The 19,396-nt window shown below is 49.9% G+C and overlaps 1 protein-coding gene across 12 annotated transcripts in view; it reads right to left on the bottom strand.

Moving 5' to 3' along the window:
* Window positions 1–19,396, bottom strand: part of TNN (tenascin N) — a 104,391-nt gene that overhangs the window by 37,074 nt on the left and 47,921 nt on the right. For 10 of the 12 annotated variants that reach the window (XM_023640584.2, XM_070267723.1, XM_070267724.1 and 7 more), the window contains 6 exons: window positions 17,361–17,801; window positions 15,528–15,902; window positions 14,835–15,098; window positions 11,343–11,528; window positions 10,204–10,293; window positions 1,766–2,029 (listed from right to left, as the gene is read on the bottom strand). In XM_023640584.2, the coding sequence (XP_023496352.2) occupies window positions 1,766–2,029; window positions 10,204–10,293; window positions 11,343–11,528; window positions 14,835–15,098; window positions 15,528–15,902; window positions 17,361–17,801 (1,620 nt within the window). The remainder of the gene's footprint in view (window positions 1–1,765; window positions 2,030–10,203; window positions 10,294–11,342; window positions 11,529–14,834; window positions 15,099–15,527; window positions 15,903–17,360; window positions 17,802–19,396) is intronic. The other 2 variants (XM_023640587.2, XM_070267728.1) reach the window with 1 other exon arrangement.

Below are 19,396 nucleotides of genomic sequence, written 5' to 3'. Positions count from 1 at the left end.
GGGGAAGGTACTTTTCTATTCTAATTTCCACTGTCCTAAAAAGGCTGACCCACAAGCTCTTTCAACACTCAAAATCCTAATAAATGGAAAGCCATGTATAATATAAACCAGGAGTTGGCAATCTACCACCCATGGGTCAAGTGTGACCCACCGCCTATTTTTATAAATAAAGTTTTACTGGGACATAGTTATGCCAGTTCATTTACATGCAGTCTATGGCTGTTTCCTCATCTGAGTGGCAGAGTTGAGTAGTTGCAACAGAGATTGTATGGCCCCCAATGCTGAAAATATTTACTATCTGGCCCCTTACAGAAAGTTGGCTGACCCTGACTTCAAACAAATGTAGATCTCACCATCCTAACTCTCAATTTCTTCTCCTTCCCCTGGAGGAGGTAAGGCCCACCTGGACCCAGGAGGCTGTGCACCACAAAATGCTTCAAGGGCTAAATGCTGATTAACATTTGCTATGGAATGAATGTTTGCATTCCCCCAAAATTCATATGTTGAAGCCCTAGCCCCCAGTTTAATGTTACTTCGAGGTGGGACCTTCGGAAGGTAATTAAGTTTCAATGGTCATGAGGGTGGGGCTCCCATGATGGCATTAGTGCCTTCATAAGAAGAAGAGACCAGGGCTTCCTCTCTCTGTCATGTAAGGTACAGGAAGAAGGCGCTGTCCACAAGCCAAGAAGAGAGTTCTCACCAGGAACTGAATCAGCCAGCACCTAGATCGCGGGACTGTCCAGCCTCCAGAACTGCGAGGAATAAACTTCTGTTGTTTGAGCCACCCAGTCGATGGCATTTTGTTATAGCAGCCCGAGCAGACTGAGACACATGCTAAGAATTAATCACTACCATCACCTACGTAGCATTTGCTATGTGTCAGGCACTTTCATGAATTAACTCGTATGACACTCAGATGACTTTTTTTAACAGCTAAGAATCTGAAGAGCAGAGGTGAAGTAACTTGCCCAAAGCCACTCAGCTAGTAAACGGTAGAGCTGGGATTAAAACTTGGACAGTCAAGCTTCTGAAGTCATATTCCTAATTAGCTGCTCCTCTGAGATGCTCTACACTAAGTGACTTCCAGAATAGAGCCCAGCAGATAAGTGACTCCTTTTCTACAATTTTCTGTCAAGTGTTTGGAACCTCAAGTGGGCTCCAGGATTGGGCATCTCTGAATTCAGGGACAGTGCCAGAGGAGGGCTGAAGCGGAAAGAATGTCCAGGATGTGCCCCCTGCAGTCTCAGGACACCGCAGGCCAGAGCTGAGCAGAATGACTGGGTGAAGTCTGGGCATCCTCATGGTTTCTAAAAGCTTAAAGGCAGAAGCGTACATTTGGTGAATGTTGACTCAGGATGCAAACCATTTCCACGGTCTGAGAGAGAGCTCCAGATTGTAAGCAGAGTGCCCATACAGTCACTGCAGACTGAGATAAGCACGCAAATCCACTGTCAGCCAAATGTTTTGAGTTTTCACGTCCAAGAAATGAAAATTAGAAAGCGTTCCTCTACCCTGAGGGAGTTGCATATGGAATTCCAACCCAAATAGTATGACCTTCTGTATCAAATAAAAAGGCTGGTCTCTTTTGTTTGAGGTTAAAAAGGAAAAAATTCACAATTATGAAATTCGACATTGCTTTTGCAACTCCTTCCACCAACCGTGCAAAGAAGAGAGCTGATGCTAGGCGGGCATCGGCCTCCTGATTCAAAAATCAACCTTCTCTCTGCTGTGAGGAACGCCGTTTTTGCTCCCTTTCTTCCGTTACCTGTGAGGGCCTCGGTGTCGGCCTTCTTGCTCTCCTGGCTGCCCTTCTCAGCCCACACGTAGACTTTGTACGCCTCTCCCGGCTTCAGGCCTGTCAGGATGGTGCTGCTCTGCTCCCTGGGCACAGCCATGTCCTTGCTCTCCCCGTCAGCAGAGATGTGGCGTACCACGTACTTATCTATGACAGCCTGGACTGGGTCCCAGGAGACCATCGCCGTGTCTTCTGTCACTTGATGAGTCACCACATTGGTTGGACTATCAATTTCTTCATAAAAATATAGGAGAAAGGAAAATTAGAGAAGACATCTGGCGGGTCAGAATCATAGATGCTTCAAGATCTAGTTCAGCTGGGTGACCCAGTTTCACAGCCTACACAATGCAAGATGGGTCTCCGTATCTCTGACAGGTGGACAACTGGCCTCTGCTTGAATCCTAAGCTGAGAAAGAGCCCCCTGATGGACAAAACAGTCCCTTCCATCTTCAAACACTGAGCACATTAGAGAAAATTCTTCCAAGTGTAGCCACTTGAAGTCTAACTCCTTCAAGTATGTCCACCCTCGGTAGACATAGAGAAGACACCTCATTCCTCTTCCAGGAGACCATCCAGCAAGTATTCAAGAATAGTTATCATTCTCCTTCCTAATTCTCCTCTAATCAAGACAGCTTCACCTCTCCAATTTATACACTTTCATAAGTTACATACTCATATATTATATACTTATAAACTCCTGAATTATAGTTTCTAGACCTGTTACTTACATCTAGACATGCACCTTTCTTTCTCTTTTCAGAGAAAAATTCCCCAAACTGAATTCATTCATTCAACCATTTACTGAGCATCCTCTCATGCCACGGAATGTAACGGCACTCAGGAGTCACCAATGAACAAAACAGTCAGAAATCCCTGCCCACGCAGAGTTCATATTCCGGAAGGACTAACCCAGGACTATTTTACCCCCATGTTCCAGACACTTTGCTCCCCAATAATATATCCTCAGCCCATAGCCTCAGAAAATCCCTAAGTTTTGTCACACCTGTCCCTGCTAACCTAGGAGTTATCAATGTTTGTCACCATTGAGCTCCTAGTAAGAACCACCACCAGAGTCTGCTTCAGAAGGTCTCAGGTAAGCCCTGGCATCTCTATTTAAAAAACAAATAAGCAGAACTCCACAGGGGATTCCGATCCGCATCAGAGGTTGAGAACCTCCACACTAAGTCACATCTTTCCAGTTTTTTGCACATATAATACATGACCTGGACCCAACATCTCTCCTTGTTCTATTTTATCTTATTTATAATTTAGTCTTTCATCCAACAGGCCCACTTTGGTTTCCAGCTTCTTATCATTTGCAAACTTAATAGATAAGCCATGTGAGCGCTTCCACCAAGGTCCCTGATAAAGAGGCTGCACAGAACAAAGCTGAGGCAGTCCCGAGGGCCTTCCCTACATACAGATCGGGATCCTTTTGGGTAAGACACACAATACAGCTTCTTACTCTCAGAAACCTAAGCATGTTCCTTCTTGCCCATTCTGTTCTACTTCTCTTGGCCAAAGGTTCTCCAGCAGAAAAGCTACAACTTTACACAGCTGTATCTTTTAACATCAACTACAATGCACCTTTCTCGAGCACAGTGGCAGGGCTTTCTTTGGGTGCAAGGAAATGAAATATGTTCCATCACCAGAGGCAGTGGAAATTTTACTTAATAAATCAACTGTCATTTATTGAGCACATACTAAGTGTCAGGTGTTTTTCATACATTACTTTATCAAACCTCATAGTAATAACACAAGGCATTTATCATATTTCCCATGCACTAGTTCAGAAAATTAATAACAGTTACCATTTTTGGAGCACTAACTATATGGCAGGCTCAGAGAGGTTAGATAACTTGCCCAAGGTCACTCAGCTAGTAAATATGAGTAACTCATTCCACAGACATTCATTTGAGCATCTGTTTGGAGCCAGGGATTCAGCAGTGTTATGAGTTAAATTGTATCCTCCCCCAAAAAGATACATCGAAGTGCTAACCGTCAATACCTCAGAATGTGACCTTATTTAGAAATAGGGTCTTTCTAGAGATAATCAAGTTAAAATGAAGTCATTCGCATGTGCCTAAGCTAATATGACTCATTTCACTATAAAAGGGGGAAATGTGGCCAGAGACAGACACACACAGAGGAAAGGCGATGTGAAGGCATACAGGGAGAAGACGGCCATGCGACTGAGCATCCACAAGTCAAGAGATGCCAAGGATTGCCAACAAACACCAGAAGTTAGAAGGAAGGAAGGATTCCCCCCAGAACTGTCAGAGAGAGCATGGCCCTGCTGACACCTTGATGTCAGACTTCCGGCCTCCACAACTGTGTGAGATCATCGATTTCTGTAGTTTTGAGCCATCCCATTTTTGGTACTTTCTTACAGCAGCCCCAGGACACTAACATAAGCAATGAACAAAATAAAGACTCTCTACGATGGAGCTTTCATTCTCCCCGAGGAGCCAGACAATAAGCAAGTGGCAACAGCATTAGGAAGTCCAATAAGGCAAGGTAAAGGGATTAGAAAACGGTGGACAAAAGATGCCTGTGATTCTAGATAGTGAGGTCGAGAAAGATCTGACTTACTGAGAAGGTATCATTCAAAGTCCTAAATACACGAAGCAGAGGGCAATGTGGGGATCCTCACCCCAGGCAGGAGGAGCAGAAAGTTCAAAGGCCCTGCTCCATGTATTGAGGGAACAGCAGGAGCCAGCGCGTCTGGACAGGGTAAGTGAGGGGGTCGAGGGGCTGGAAGTGAGGCCAGCAACGTGAGGGGCGGAGTGGGCAGCCCTGAAGGCCATTGTGACTTTGACTTTTGCACTGAATGAGAAGAGAAGCTTCCAGGGGTTTTGCTCAGAATGGCATGACCTGACTTGTGTTATAAAAGGACTCCTCTGGCTGCTGAAGAGAGTATGACGGTAGCAGATGACGAGTAGAGGTCACCTGGGATGCGATTACCACAGTTTACGTGCGAGACAACAGGAATGTGGACAACTGTGGCAGTGATGAAAGTCATGAGCAAGGTTCAACTGTGAACATTTCAAAGGTAAAGCTGTCAGAATCTGCTGATGGATTCGATGTGGGATACAATGACTTGCTGATTTGGGGCCTAAGCAATTTGCAGACAGAGTGATCATTACAGAGATGGGGAGATCTGAGGGAGGGAAGAGTATGCAGCAGTGGGTGGGGAGAGAAATGGGCCTAAGAGTTTGCTTTGGGGCATATCAAATGGTAGGGCCAAGATTCAAACCCATGCCCAGCTATCAAAGGCCACACATTTCCACTTTATACCACTGCATGCTAAGCAGCACCATCACCAGCTTTTTCTCATGGAACTTCTACTACCACTACTACTACTAATAATAATAATAATAATAATAACAAATTGTGAATAAAATAAAGCATGATCTGAAAGCTTCCTGCAATCTGAAATCCAGCAGCACTGGTCGATTGGAGCTTGGAGTGACAACCAGAGAGAGGAAATGGTCTCAGACTGTCACCTTTGGGAGACAGGGGCTGGCATACCTCCCTGACAGAGGGGGCCTCCTGGGATGAGAGGGCAGTGCAGTCACGACGCAGACCCCAACAGGGCCAAGTCCTGGGCCTCTGGAGGCTCACGCAGCCTCTGAAAGGATGCTCAGGGGAAAGTGTGCACGACCATAGAGAGGGCACACCGTCACCCCTTTCTGTGCAAAGCATGATTCTGCATGATAGGCAGGAAATGAAGAGAGCCTCCAAAGGTGGTACCTCAGCCTGGGGAAATCAGTGTTGAATAGGGAATGGGGACACTCAGAACGGAAAAGTGAGGATGGGGAAGAAGAGAGCAAGGACACCTGACAGTCCCGCTCTTGAAGTCCTTGGCCCTCATCCTCTCCAAAGTGACCCACGTCTGTACAAACCAGGGTCCCCAAAGTGCCTCACAATGCCTCTCCCTGCCCCAGACCGGTGCTCACCACCATAGCTGCCAGGACCCACGGCACAGGCCCACGGCTTTGTAGGGTCAGGGCTGCCTGTGTGGGCAGCCCTCTCAAGATCCATCACATCCACACGGGCGGACAGAGGAAGCAATAACCAGCCCCCAAGCTCCTTTTCACCCCACCAGTCCCAGAGCACCCCAGGAATGGAGAAGAACCAGGAAAAGGCAAGTTGGCTCTGGAGAGTAGGAAGGCAGGAAGGAAAACAGAATCATACCCTGCCAGGGTTACAGACACTTGCCCCAGAGAGGACATGTGACTTCTCCAAGCTCAGAAAGCTGGTCAGAGGCTGGGATAGCCTGGAACTCAGGCTCTCTGACCCCTTCTCTCAATTCCCTCAGAACAACAACAACTTTAGCCAGAAGGGAGTTCCTCACAGAGTGCTCTTCTCCTTGACAAATCTCAGGATGGGAACCAGACGACGAGACACAGAAGCAGGAGGAAAGCCTCAGCGAGGGGACCCCCCACGATAGGCCACACTGCAGAAGAAACCAGCTTAGCAGAACCAAAACCTCCCTCTCTGCCAAGAAGGGACATGGGGATCATAAATGGTTTTTCCATGGAACAAAGCCTTTCAGTAGCTGCGGCAGCTGGCCAAATCATAGGCGAGCCACAGAAGCAGCCTCAACTAGGAGACAGGCTCTCCCGGCCCGGCCCCAATTTCCTCCTCAGGCTCTAACTCCCCACCTGCTGGACACTGGCAACCCTGGTGGGACCTTTCTCAGAGTCAGTCCAGGTCAGAGAGATTTAAGACAAGACTTGGAAGGCTTGGTGGGTGGGACTCACTTTTGAGTGCATGAGTTAGAGCAAAGATGAGTCCCGCTTCCAAGAGATCTACTTTACAAAAGTGAGTATACAGAAGAGGCTAAGAGCTCTAGGCACATCAGGAAAGCATATTCCACTTTAAAACAAGATTCACCATAAGGTTGGGTAGGGGATGGCTGACCTCGGTCTATGCTGGAACACCCAACAGCACCCAACAGGACCACCAAGACTGGTCCACACTCCAGCCCATGACCACACGCTCTAGGAACAGCTTTCTCCATTCACAATGGCCACATGTGAATCACCACAGTTGGCGTATTGGAAAATGGCATGGTCAAGGTCTAAAATCTGTGGGGATGTGGGCCTGGGGGCAGAGGTGGGAGATGGGGCCTATGCCACTGGTTTGAAGATGAATTCATGAAAGAGGCACCTTTGGACTACAGCACCTATGCGCTGCCTGGTCTCGCTTTCTCAGGTCTCCTCTACTGCTTTTCATTATGGCAATAAAATTATTTAAAAGGCACCACATGTAGGGAATGTGCCCGAGAGGTCAAACCCTCCTCCTGCCGTCCTCTAGCTTTGCTTCTGGAAGGGTTATGGTTTGGCCTCAAGCAAACCTAAGTTCAAATGCCATCCACTAGTTTACTCTGAATATCCTAAACTTTGCAGGCTTTGACTTTCTGATCTGTAAAATGGGAATAATAATGCTTACAACACTGTTATAAGGATCAAAGGTAATGTTTACAAAGCCCCACAGTACCTAGAACCCAGTGGGCACTCAAATACTAGGGATCATCACTATTTTTCAGCCGCTGGGGGTGTGTGTTGGGCAGCTGTGTGTGTGACAGGAGCTCTCAGTGTTGACAGGACCTCATCTTGACACACGAAGAAGTTTGGGAAGGAAAGTTTTAGGGGCTGGGCCATTTCAAACGGGGCATTGTGTTTGGAAAGCAGTAAAAAGTGAAAAGGACAACAAGAGAAGCAAGAGCGCTATTTCACAGCATAATCTAAGGGGCAAGTTCTGAGAAAACGGTCAACAAGCGACCATGCCGGGCCGTGTGCTCTGCTGTGCAGGGCAGCTCGCGAGGTTAGAATACAGTTAGCGGCCCTTTGCTGTATGCTCACCGTGGGAAGGCATGAACCACGAAGGTATTAAAAGACTCATAATCATAAAAAAGAACAAAGAGAAGGAAGTTTAAATTCATTTAGTCCTACCTTTCATTTTACAGATGGAGAAACTGAGGACAAAGGGATAACATGACCTCTTAATTGGTGGCCTGCCCTGCTTGTCATTTGATGTGAGGTGGCTGTCAGGGTCTGATGGAGAAGTCCAGGGACATCTCTCCCTGAATGTACTGGCCAGGCTTGTGCTCCCCGTTCTGAAGTTGACCTGCTTCTAAAGCCTTGCCTCTCTGGAAGGAGCTTCAATGCACTTTGAGTGTGTTAACAGAGTCAGGACTTTCAGCTGACCCTCTCCCTTTCACGGTATTAGTTCTACTGAGTGATTTGTTAAATGGAAAATACCTGAACTGTGTCATTTCCTCCCTGCACACGCTTCTGCTGGTCTCATATTCCAGTGTCTTTCATACCATCTCGTGGTATGCAACCCATTTGGAGAAAAAAGATTCTTTTTTTCCCCTCAAATTAAGAGTCTAGTTTAAGACTGTTTCCTGACCTTAGAAATTATTGTGTCTTTTTTTGTATGTTGGTAAGACACATGACATAAGTTTATTTGCAATCCAGTAAAATAGCCCATCTTGCTTTTAGAATATAATTGACAATAGAAACACTCCTTGAGTGCTCACCTTCTAGTTTGGATAATATAATTGAAAGGTTCAGTAGCAATTCAAGGCCATACACGATTAAATGCTCTAAGAACTCAGAGGCAAAGATGGCTGCCACGAATATGGTCCTAGAAGGCTTCAATGGGGCAGCTAAGGTTGGAGCCGAGCCTGGAAGAATGAGTAGTGTTACTGCTGTGAGCCCCTGAGGGCAGGGACCAGGACTCATCCTCTTTGGAAGTATCTAAAGGGACCCTGTCTCCAGTGCCCAAGAGTACTCAGCAATTAACGTTTGTTGAACTGAATTAACTGATAGCTAGAGATGGCAGTGGAGGGTTTCCAGGCTGGAGTAACAACATAAACAAACCCCCAGTGCACGGATAAGCCCTCTGTGTGAAGAAACCCCAAGAACTTTCCAGCGACAGGAAGGCTTCCTGTTGGAAAGTAGTGAGAACAACAGCCCAGGTTGGACGGGCCCACTGAGGCCAAGATCAAAGGGTTCCATGTTATGCAAAGGAAATGAGGAGGCACGGTAAATTTTTGGCTTGAGAATAAACAGTATGAAAATTAACCAGAAGTATGAGACAAGAAGGTAAAAGCAGGAGGCACTTTAGCTTTGTGCCCACCAAAGGGGACATCCTAGGTTCAAACCCCAGCTCTGTCATTTCCCAGCTGGGCGATCCCGAGCTTAATGTCTCTAAGCCTCATATACATAAGTTCTCCTAGATATGACTTAGAAATAACAAAAGGACTTACTGCATAGGATTATGGCGAGAACTAAATGAGATAATTCACAAATTGCTTAGTTAATATAATGCCTGGTGCATAGATAGTCCTCAACTAATTCACAGCTTAAAGAGAAGGCCACTGGAAGCAGGAAGTACTTGCCATTTTCCAACTCACTAAAATGTCCCACTAATTCACCATTCAGGAAGGCTGCAGAGTCCGTATCGCACAGTTTGTAAATTAAATTATATCCTATCCTTTCTAATTGCCCAACTCTAACTCTCTCACACTCCCCATAAGCAATCTGTTAGGCAGCTGAAAATAGTGAATTCAATTCTTGTACCATCTCACCCTTATTCTCACCCACACAACCAGCTACTGCCAGGACTGGATGGAAAAGAACTAAAAAACTTTTCAAGCAAGTCCCAAATTCGAAGATCCCTTCTTTGCTGGCTCCAGGGATGAGCCTCCACCCAGCAGCATTATGTTCTAGATCACCGGTTCCCCACGTGGGTCGTGGGTCAGCAGGAACACAGAGTTATTGCAGGAGGCTCACAATTCAATGCGGGCTCAAGCCATCTTGCATATACACCTACAATGATTTCAAATTCTTTTCTGATTAATAAATTACAGATTTATTGTCAAATGTTACTGATTCATAACATTTGGCATTATATATTTTCCCAATCCACAGACGCTAAATACGCCACTACTCCCAGGGGAGGTTCCTTAACATCTTTTGACATTTTAAAGCAGACTGCCTGAGTTCGGTCGTCCGGAAAAAAGACTGGAGCAGCAAGACAACAATTACAGGGTACCTGTCTTAGGTAACATGGAGCTGTGTGCCTAGGGCCACAAAAACAAATGCCTTAAAAATAATGCAGCTAGGGAAGCTATTAAAATAAGCAAAAAGATGTCAGAAATGGCCCTTTCTCTTGACTCCAAGATCCTAGGGGAGATTTTCAATGGCAAGAAAAATTTGAAATAGGAGAAGTTTGCTTCCCCTCCACTACCCCCTAAAATAGATGTCAGTACACAAAGAGATAGACTCTCTCCACATACAACCCCAGAACTTTTATCCAGAGAGGAGTCAGCCAAGAAAAATATCAGAATGCAAACAGGAGAAAAGTTCATAGTCCCACTAAGTAGCTCTTACCTGTCCTGCCATTGAGGAGAATCGACTTGCCCTCCAGGTCTCCTCTCATGGGCACAACTGTGATCTTGTACTCCGTCCCCGGCTGCAGACCTGCGAACAAGCAGCCAGTGCTGAAGGTGAGTACAGGCTCCAGAGGGAGGGGGTGGGCAGGGGCATCAGAGCAGATGAGATGAAGTTGATGGAGCTCCCAGTCCTTTCTTGGTCCACTCAGTACTTATTCCCCAACATTATTTATAGTCCAAATGCTTTTCTGCTCCCAACAATCCTTTTCCCTCAAAAGTTTCTTTACTTCTCATTGTAATAATTAGCCTAAATTTTTGCCTTTTTTTCCTTTTCACTGATGTTTTGTTATTTTTCTGTAGAAGCAACTTGAATGATTTTCCTCATGGTATAAACATTCAGCCTCTGTGGGCAAAATGCAGATGAACAGCGGCATGTGGGAGGCGCCCTACTTTCCACTCCACCAACACTGCGAACCCCAAGACGTCTTCTCAAGATGGAACTCAGAGTGGACAACAGAACAGGGCCCCAGAGGAGGCCCGTACCCTGGAGCCAATAAGCCTCGGGGCCCATCCAAGGCCGTATGCTGACTGGATATTCATGATTGTGTATTACTTTTCTTAAAGAGGGCCCTGAAAATTGTGTGAGCTTCAGGAGTCGCAAAATGTGATCCAGGCCTGCACAGCCCCGTTGCCTTGGCAGCCGTCTGATTTCCAGCTCTCACAGCATTAGCCCAGTCATCAGGGACAAGGACCTCCCCAACCCCCAGCCTCCTAGCACAATTCCTTCCACACATTGTGCTGAACAAACCAATCTCTCTCTCCCTCACTCTCCCTCTCTCACACACATGCACACACACACAACACGTGTGTGCTCATGCGCACACACACACAGGTCTTCTAGAAGGAATGTCCGTGTACCATCATATCCACCCTGAGACAAAGAGTCTTCAAGAGGACACTGGGCCTCCAGAGTGGGCTCACGTCGGGGAGTTGCCAGGGTCAGGGTTCCAGTGATCCCTAAGGCCGCAGGCCCCTTCACGCGCACTGGAGTGGCGCAGATGCCGGGCCCTTCTGCACGCCCTGTCCTCGCCTCAGCACCTCCAGCAAACGTTTCACATCCCCAGTGTTGGCTCTTACCAGTGATGTCATATCGGCTCTTGGGGTCACTGCTCTTGGGCACAGTGACTTCAGCCACCTCCTGCCCTGTCAGGGGGCCGTACCGCAGCTTGTAGTAGTCCACCTCAGTCGGGGGGTTCTCCCACTCCACGTCGAGGGAGTTCTCAGTCTCGTCTGTCACCCAAGCAGTGCCAAGCACAGCAAGATCTAGGGCAGGGGTCACGGAGGGCAAGAGAAAGCACTGAAGAGCAGAGGTCCCGCAGGTCTGTGGCAGGCTGTTGTCTACCAGATCAGCCCCTTTCTTAACACCTTGAGAGCAGGCTTCAGCCCCAGGACATAGTCCTTAACAGGTGTCTTAGCACCGTCAAAGTAGCAAACAACTGTTGGTTTTCACATTGCCCATGGAGGGCAGACTCTGCTTGGGGAAAGGCTCTTCTCCCCATCCCATCCCATCGGATGCCACACAGCCCTGAACTGTACTTCTCAGGCCAGCCATCCAAACGCTCAGCCCAGGGGTCAGGCCGCTCTGAACTAAACGCTCACCCATTAGCAGCAGAGCCCCTGCCCTCAGAGACCCCACCCGGGACGCGAAGCTCAGGCCCCTCCACGTAAAGTTGGGGAAACGCACTTCAAATTTTCGGGAACATAACAACTGATGATACAACCAGCTCCTTCCTCAGTCCCCTAAGTTACAGCCCTCGCCTCTCAAACGCTCCTGAATGGATTCACCCTAGGCCAAACTGTGAAGTCGGGGAGTTTCAGCTTGGTCCTTCTGAGTCTCCTTCCGACACCTTCTACCAAATTTCAGCATCTCCACCAGTGACCTGGTGTCTTCATGCTGCCCAACCTGTCCGTCCTGCGAAGGAGGAGAGTTACTGTACACATTTACTCAAAGTATTAATGGCTAAGTCTTCATCCCTCCACTCAGGAAAACAATGGAATCATAATGATTAATACAAAGGAATGGATCGCTGATGTGGCTCCATGGGAAGAAATTTGAGGTGGTGGCTGGAAAGGGGACGAGGGTCTCTGGAGGCACTTTGAGTCCAACGGCCACATCCCAGGCCGATGTTGCCTGGCCTGAGATTGGGAACAGGAAAGACAAGCTCCCAGACTCTCAGCCTTGCCCCCTTCCTCAGTCACACCCCCACCTTCACACCTTGGTGGTGTTCCCACCCAGGCTGACTGCCCCCTTGTCAAGGACGAAGGACAGAGAACTCGTGCACCAGTCAGGGGTGAACTCAGTGATCTCTAAGCCCTCTGGCTCTGAGTGTTTCTGATTCACTCTGTTCTGGGTAAAGAAGCTCGCAGAGCCTTTTCTCTGAAGCATTTCCTCCCACCTGCTGGCTTCCACCTGCCAGCCTCCAGGTCCCTCCTTTAAACTTGGGAATTCCTTGAGGGAACAGGTCAAGCAGTGAGTAACGAAAGGGATTCAAGGATTATGAAAGGGGTCCTACATGGCTCGCAAATGAAAAAGAAGAAATTTAATGAAAATGTTCAAGATTTTCACGGGGATAAGTGTCTCTCGGGTTGAGATTCCCCTGAGGAGCAAGTAAGAATGGGTTTGACTGGAATCAGATTAGACAGAAAGACACACTTCTCAGAGGCAGGACTTTACAAGCTCCTTTAGCAAGAAGCCGGGAGGGGAGGCTAGGACTTTCAGAACAGATGTCTCTGCTCTGCACTGGGAGGCTTGGGCACCATCCCGTCTGAAGGCAGAGGTAGCCATAAACAGAAAGGGAGAAAGACAAAGGCAGCCTGAGAGCTGGGAGCTGGCCTGGCTCTCGCAGGTGGGCCTAGTGTTCTCCCATGGAACAAGCAATTTCACCAAACATCCCCATCAGGCCAGCCACTCCGTGGCCATGCTAGTCAAGATACAACAAGACCATCCTGTGACCACATCTAACACAAGCGAAAACAGGAACACTGTCCAAACCACAGAAATGACTAAGCATCCTCTCTCCGGACTAAGAGGAGTGACGGCTCCTTCTTCCCATCGATAGCTTTAGCCTCCCTCTGGGCTGCCCTCTTTCTAGATAAGATTCACTGAGACACCAACCACAGAGTTACTCCCACTTCCTGACAGCATGCAAACCAAAGCAAATCTCTGCTTCCTTAAACCTTCCGCCAAATCACCTAACACAAGCCCCAATTCTACCCTGGTCTTTCTCACGCTCTCCGAGGGAGACACGCATGGCCCCCAGGGTGTGTGTTCTCACACACTGCAACAGTCAATAAACCCAACTTGTCCAACTACAGGGGCGTTCCGAGGGGTCTCTGGCTGGAAGGCAATGACAAAGACAATCACAAATTGTGCTCCCAGGATGACAAGTCCCTCACGGCCCTTTCCAACACTGAGCCATCTCTACCCACCCTATCCGCAAAAGGACAGGCAGCCTGATGTTTCTGCAGGGACACTGTGTGCCAAAGGCCTGACCATCTGCACCTCTTCTTTCCCCAGGAGTTTAGGGCAGGATGGAGGCAGCTCATTTCTATCGACATCTAGAACAGTGTCTGGCACATAGTAAACACTCAATAAAATAGATTGAGTGAAGGAACGAACCAGAATCCATCGAACAACTAAGTTTCTCCAAACCCTTGAAAATCTAAGCTGCCTCAATGACTTTCATGAGGAAACAAGAAGTTCTAAAGAGTAAGCAGGGATGCCTGTCCTTCTAAACATTTTGGTAGCATTTGGTGGAGCCCTGGAATCTCCGTTTGTCCCTCCAGATCCATCCTCCATCCTGCTCTGTATCCCAGATTACGACCTCTATGAATTACATTAGCCAGGTTCCCTTGCCCTCTGGCTTACGGTTGGGTTCAGCCAGAGAGAGTCACCAGATCAGAGGGCAGGAGAGAGAATTCAAGCAACCCTCCTGGTGGGGACACAGTGGATTACCTCCATCCCTCTACCAAAGGTACCTCATCAGGCAGCCCTCTCCTACAGCCCTCTCTGGGTCCCAGTACCAACACCCACCCCCGGCCCTTCAGGTTGGGTGGATCCCCACTAACACTAGTCCTAGAGTGTTTCACCACCCAAACCCTACCCACACCTTTGTAAATAACCTCATCGTTACACTTTCTTCAATTACCCTGTTTGTTCCTTCTCTTTCCTGCTGAGACCAATCTGATTCAGGTGGCTTCAGCAGATCCCCACGCAATCCCAACTTGAATTTGCTGAATGGCCTCAGAGGCTTGGTGAGGGCCTGGGATGCAGGTGTGTGTGGGTGCAGGACAACCTTACTAACCTCAGGGACGGAGAGGACCCCCCTGAGCCCCAATCCAGCAGGCCGCTATCACTGGCTTGGAGGGCCCAATAATCAGAGGGTGGAGGCAGGGGAGATGAGAACTGAGACTTTTCTCCAGAACCTAGGATTGCAGCAGCTGTGTTTTTCAAACCCCAAATCAGAGCAATGGCCTGAGTAGTAAAAGGGTATTTGTGGGGACAGTGGAAGAAAATGTTTAAAATGGGACCTCTCCTGGGAAAGCAGGAGCATCTGGCTGCTTCCTTACCCGTGGTGGCGAGGAGATGCTGAGGGCTGCTGGAAATCTCTTTCTTCACGTTACGCAGGCTGACTATGTACTTGGTTCCAGGCTGCAAACCGGTGATCTCATAGGTGTGCTGCTCCTTGGGCACTTGGATCTGCTTCCCAGAGAGCTCCTTCCCCAGCTGGTAGTAGCTGAGCAGGTAGTGGTCCACCTCGCTGGACGGCTCCCAGTTCACCAGCAGGGAATCCTCCGTGCTCTTGAGCAGCTGCAGGCCCTGGGGGGCGACCACTGCATGCAGAACAGTAACAGGCATGGAGAGGGTGAGGAAAGACAGCTGGGCACCATTCTTGATGCCCCCCGGTTATCTGGCCGGGAGTTAACACTGGTTGGCAGTTCATACTGATCCCCTCACCCCCAAATACACACACACCCAGAGCCATTAGATCATATAAGACCACTGGTCCTTAAACCAGCAGCACCAGCATCCCCTTGGAACTTGTTAGAAATGCACATTCTCCGGCCCCACCCCAGACCTGCTGAATCAGAAACTCTGGTGGGGCTCAACAAACTGTGTTTTAACAAGCCCCCCAGGGGATTCTGATGTAGGCTAAAGGTCGAGCGCCCTGCACAGGACAAAGTGCAACTGATGGTTAAATGGTGCTGCGGGGACGGCGGGTGCTGGGACCCGGGCGGGCCCAGGCGCATCTCCGCTCTCACCCTGGGAGCAGTCGAGGCCGGTGAAGCCCTCCTCGCAGTAGCACTCGCCCGTGTCGCAGAAGCCGTGGCCGCTGCAGTCGCCGGGACAGCGCCGCTCGCTGCAGTCCTCCGACGTGAAGTCCTCGTGGCACTGGCACACGCCGCGCACGCACACGCCGTGCCCGCTGCAGTTCTCGGGGCAGGCGGGGTAGGCGCAGTCGGCCCCCACGTAGGGCTCGTCGCACACGCAGCGGCCGTCCACGCAGCGCCCGTGGCCGCTGCAGGCCCCGGGGCAGGCGGGCCGGTCGCAGGCGGCGCCCTCCCAGCCCTGCTCGCAGAGGCAGCTGCAGGTCTCCGGGGAGAAGGTCCCGTGGCCACTGCAGTGGCCGCTCACACCTGCCGGAGAGAGGAAAGGCAGGAGGCTGGGGGCCCGGCGAGGGCTTATAAGTGTGCGTCTCCTTCCCTGGAGCCCCTGAGAGCGGGCCCTGATTTCCGGGCCCTGCACGTCTCTTTCTCGGGTGGAGGGTGGGGCCCACGAGGAGGACAGGCGTCCGTCCGCCCTTTCCACCCCGGGCAGGACGCTGGCCCGCAAAATCTACAAACGCGGCCTCCTTTGCTGCCTGAGAAGCCACGCGAACCACGTTCTCCTTTCCCTTCTCATCCAAGCGCTCCTGTGAATTCTCCTGGTTCCCTCCCCTCTAAATGGTGGTAATTATCTAGTACTTTTCTATGAAGGCGCCTTAAAGGCCCCAGCCCGGACGTCAGCGGGTCCAGTTACACTAGGGGCAGGGCTCCTAGGTCAGGCAGGTGAGATCCAGGCCGGGCAGGAGCTTGTCTTATCTTGGCCAGAGAGGGCTAGACACAGGAATGCTGCGTCCTTGGGAAATAAGCCCAATTCGAATCCTGGAAAAGTGGACCTGCAGAAGCGCCGAAATAGCCCAGTCTCATTATGGGGGTGAGGGGCGGGGGAAGGGATTCACCAGGCCCCCCTCTCTAACCCTAGATAGCAAGAGACAGTTGAAGAGGGGTCAATCAGCCCTGTCCCTTCACCAGCGCCCACCTGTGCTTCTCAAAACACCCTCTTTCCTTCCTAACAACGTTTGATCTGGAGGCGCCCTAGGGTGGATGCACGCGGTATTGTTCATGCAGTGTCCCCAGTGCCTAGTTCTGTGTCTGGCACATAGGAAGTCCTCTTAACAGTACCAGTTCCTTTGGGCATAAAAATGTATGCTGAAGTTCCGCTCGTTATTATTTGGATCAGCCTGGGCAGTTTATGTTCAAAAACAAGTGGTGATGGGCGGCTCACTATTTGTAAAACCGAGTTGTATTCTTTATTACTAATAAACGAGTTAACAATTTGCAGAGTATCGACTATGGGCCAGGAATCTTATGTACATCGTCTGTAGTTCTCAGAACTGGACTAGTCGATAGAATTATCCTCATTGGACAGTTGAGGAAACTTAAGGAATTTGTCTAAAGTCACGCAGCTAAAAAGTGGCAGGACTGGGATTTGTACCCAGCCCTGTCCAGCTCCAAGGCCGTCATCTTTCCTCTCTAGCCCACTGCTTTCCCTTGCAGTAGAGATCGGATCCACAGGTAAAACAGCGCCGGGAAGCATCCTCATCTGGAAGCATTACCCCAGGAGTCCAAACTCACTGCAACAGTTGCTGGTCCCTCCCTGCTTAGGTTTACAGATGCCCCCTGCAGCTAATGCCAGTGACGAAGTCCCCAGAGAAAACCCAGAGTGAGAGGTGGGAATGCACCAGACTCACAGAGTGCTCATAAGAGGAACACCTTGAACAGAGAAGGTGCTCATTAAATGTTTGTTGAATGAATACCAGATGGCAAGCTCACCAGCAGCTCCTTGGCAGCAGCACCGAGCACTACACTGTTCCTTCACCTCTGCCATCTCTTCTTCCAGCTTCTTCACCCGGGCCAGCAGGTCCTGGACGCTGCCTGCCAGCTCGCAGTCCTTCTGTGGTGTCTGCAGGCGGATGTTGTGCCTGAAGATGATGTTGTGTTCCTCGGCCTCCCCCGGGACCAGAAGTGAGGCCCCATCATCGCTGAGAGGCTGGGGGTTAGCCTCCACCTGCACCAGGGCAGACTTGGGCACATCAATCTTGTAGGTGTGGCTGAAGGTGACCTGTTGCTCCTTGTCGCTGCAGCCATGAGGCTCGAGAGCAGCCGGGGCCGAGGCCACCAAGAGCACAGAGCCAAACAGGAGCCCCAGGGGGAAGGAGAAGATCCCGTGGAGACCCATCCTTGGAGAGACAGGAAGCAACCCCTCCAGGAGGCCTGTAAGGAGAAACAATGCAAAAGAAAGCCATGGAGACTTGCTGACAGAAATTGGCCTTTTTCGTGGATGCTACGAGTCCCCAGGAAGCTAGAAACTAGCTGAAAGATTTCATGCTATGTCTGCTGAGGATCCAAACCAAATTACTTTTGCTTCCTTCCTCACACATTGCACATCTCTGCCTCTGGTCTTTGCTTACACTGTTCACACACCTGGGAGCCTTCTCGTCACTTCTAATGCTGTGCTCACCTGCACTTTAATGATAAGGAGAACAGCCATCTTGTATTGAAGACCTACTGTGTGCTGGGCTTTGCTCCCCCTAACCCCTAATCTTTACAACAACCCTAATATTATCCTCACATTCACACTACCCACAATAACAGCTGCACAGAGAGCACGGGCCATGTGCCAGGCGCTTTTCTAAGTGTCCTACGCTTATTGCTTCACTCAATCTTCACAACAACCCTTCGTGGAATATACTGTTACTACCCCCATTTTACAGATATGGACACTGAGGCACAGCTACCTTAAATGACTTGCCCACAGGCACACAGCCAAGAGTGGCAGAATTTGAACCCAGATTGACTCCGGAGTCCATGCCCATCGCCACCATGTCATGCTGCCTTGCATAGATGAGAAAACCAAGGCTTGAAGGACTGAGCAGGTTGTCCTGGGTACCACGGCCAGGAAGGGCAGAGCCTATACTCAGACTCCGGACCAGTGTCCTGCTCACCACCTCTGTCCACGAACCAACAAAAGATCAGAATTTCTAAGAAAAATACCTTCTCCGTGAATTCTTCTCTCATGGCCTCCCCCCTCACCCCAGCTCAAACTCGCTCTCCTCCTGCCAAGCGTTCAGGGAAATGCGTCGGTCCCTCTGTGGGTCTTTTGTCGGTTTATCTTGTGTTGTAGTTACTCTGGTACTCAACATGTCTCCCGGCAAGGCTATGAGCCTCTTAAAGACAGGCCCCAAGGCTGATTCCCCTCGGGGCCCTCCCAAGGCAGGAGCACAGAGTCCCGCAGGCCGAGGGACTCAGTCACCTCAAGTCCGCCGGTGCTCAGGTGGCCCGGTTTGTCAGTCAGGCCAGGCACCAGGGCCAGAGCAGGCTGTTGGGTGGCGCCTCCTCTGCTGCCAGCACGAGGTGTGAGCCTTCAGCACCTTCCCCAGCCCCTTTCCGCCAGTGCCCCAGCCCCCATCCAGGACGGCACATTCTTGATCCCCATCGAGCCGAGGCAGGGCAGACCACAGGAGACCTCGTCAGCACCTCACGTTTACTCACGGGCACTGGGTCACCAGAACACCTCTCCACGGGGCTGGCACGGCACCTCTCTCCTAGAGACCGAGCTGCGGAGCTGCCTCCTGCCAATGGGCTTCTGTGACCAACTCAAGACTCATAGGCATCTGTCTGAGACTGAAGAAGTCAGGAAGCCTAGTCCTTTCCTGGTGGCTGTCCCACTCAAGCCCAGGCTCTCCCTCCACATTGTGAGAGGCAACTACGTGCTAGAAAGACAAATCGACAGGTCCCAGATGTCTGGTCTTGCGAAGCCTGCTTATCCTGAGCTTTAGTCTCCTCGTCTGTAAAGTGGGTCGACAGAT

This window comes from Equus caballus, chromosome 5 (genome assembly GCF_041296265.1).
Source record: "Equus caballus isolate H_3958 breed thoroughbred chromosome 5, TB-T2T, whole genome shotgun sequence".
NCBI lineage: Eukaryota > Metazoa > Chordata > Mammalia > Perissodactyla > Equidae > Equus > Equus caballus.
The sequence above is the reverse complement of the archived record's forward strand: the minus strand, read 5'-3'. Positions and strand labels throughout refer to the sequence as shown.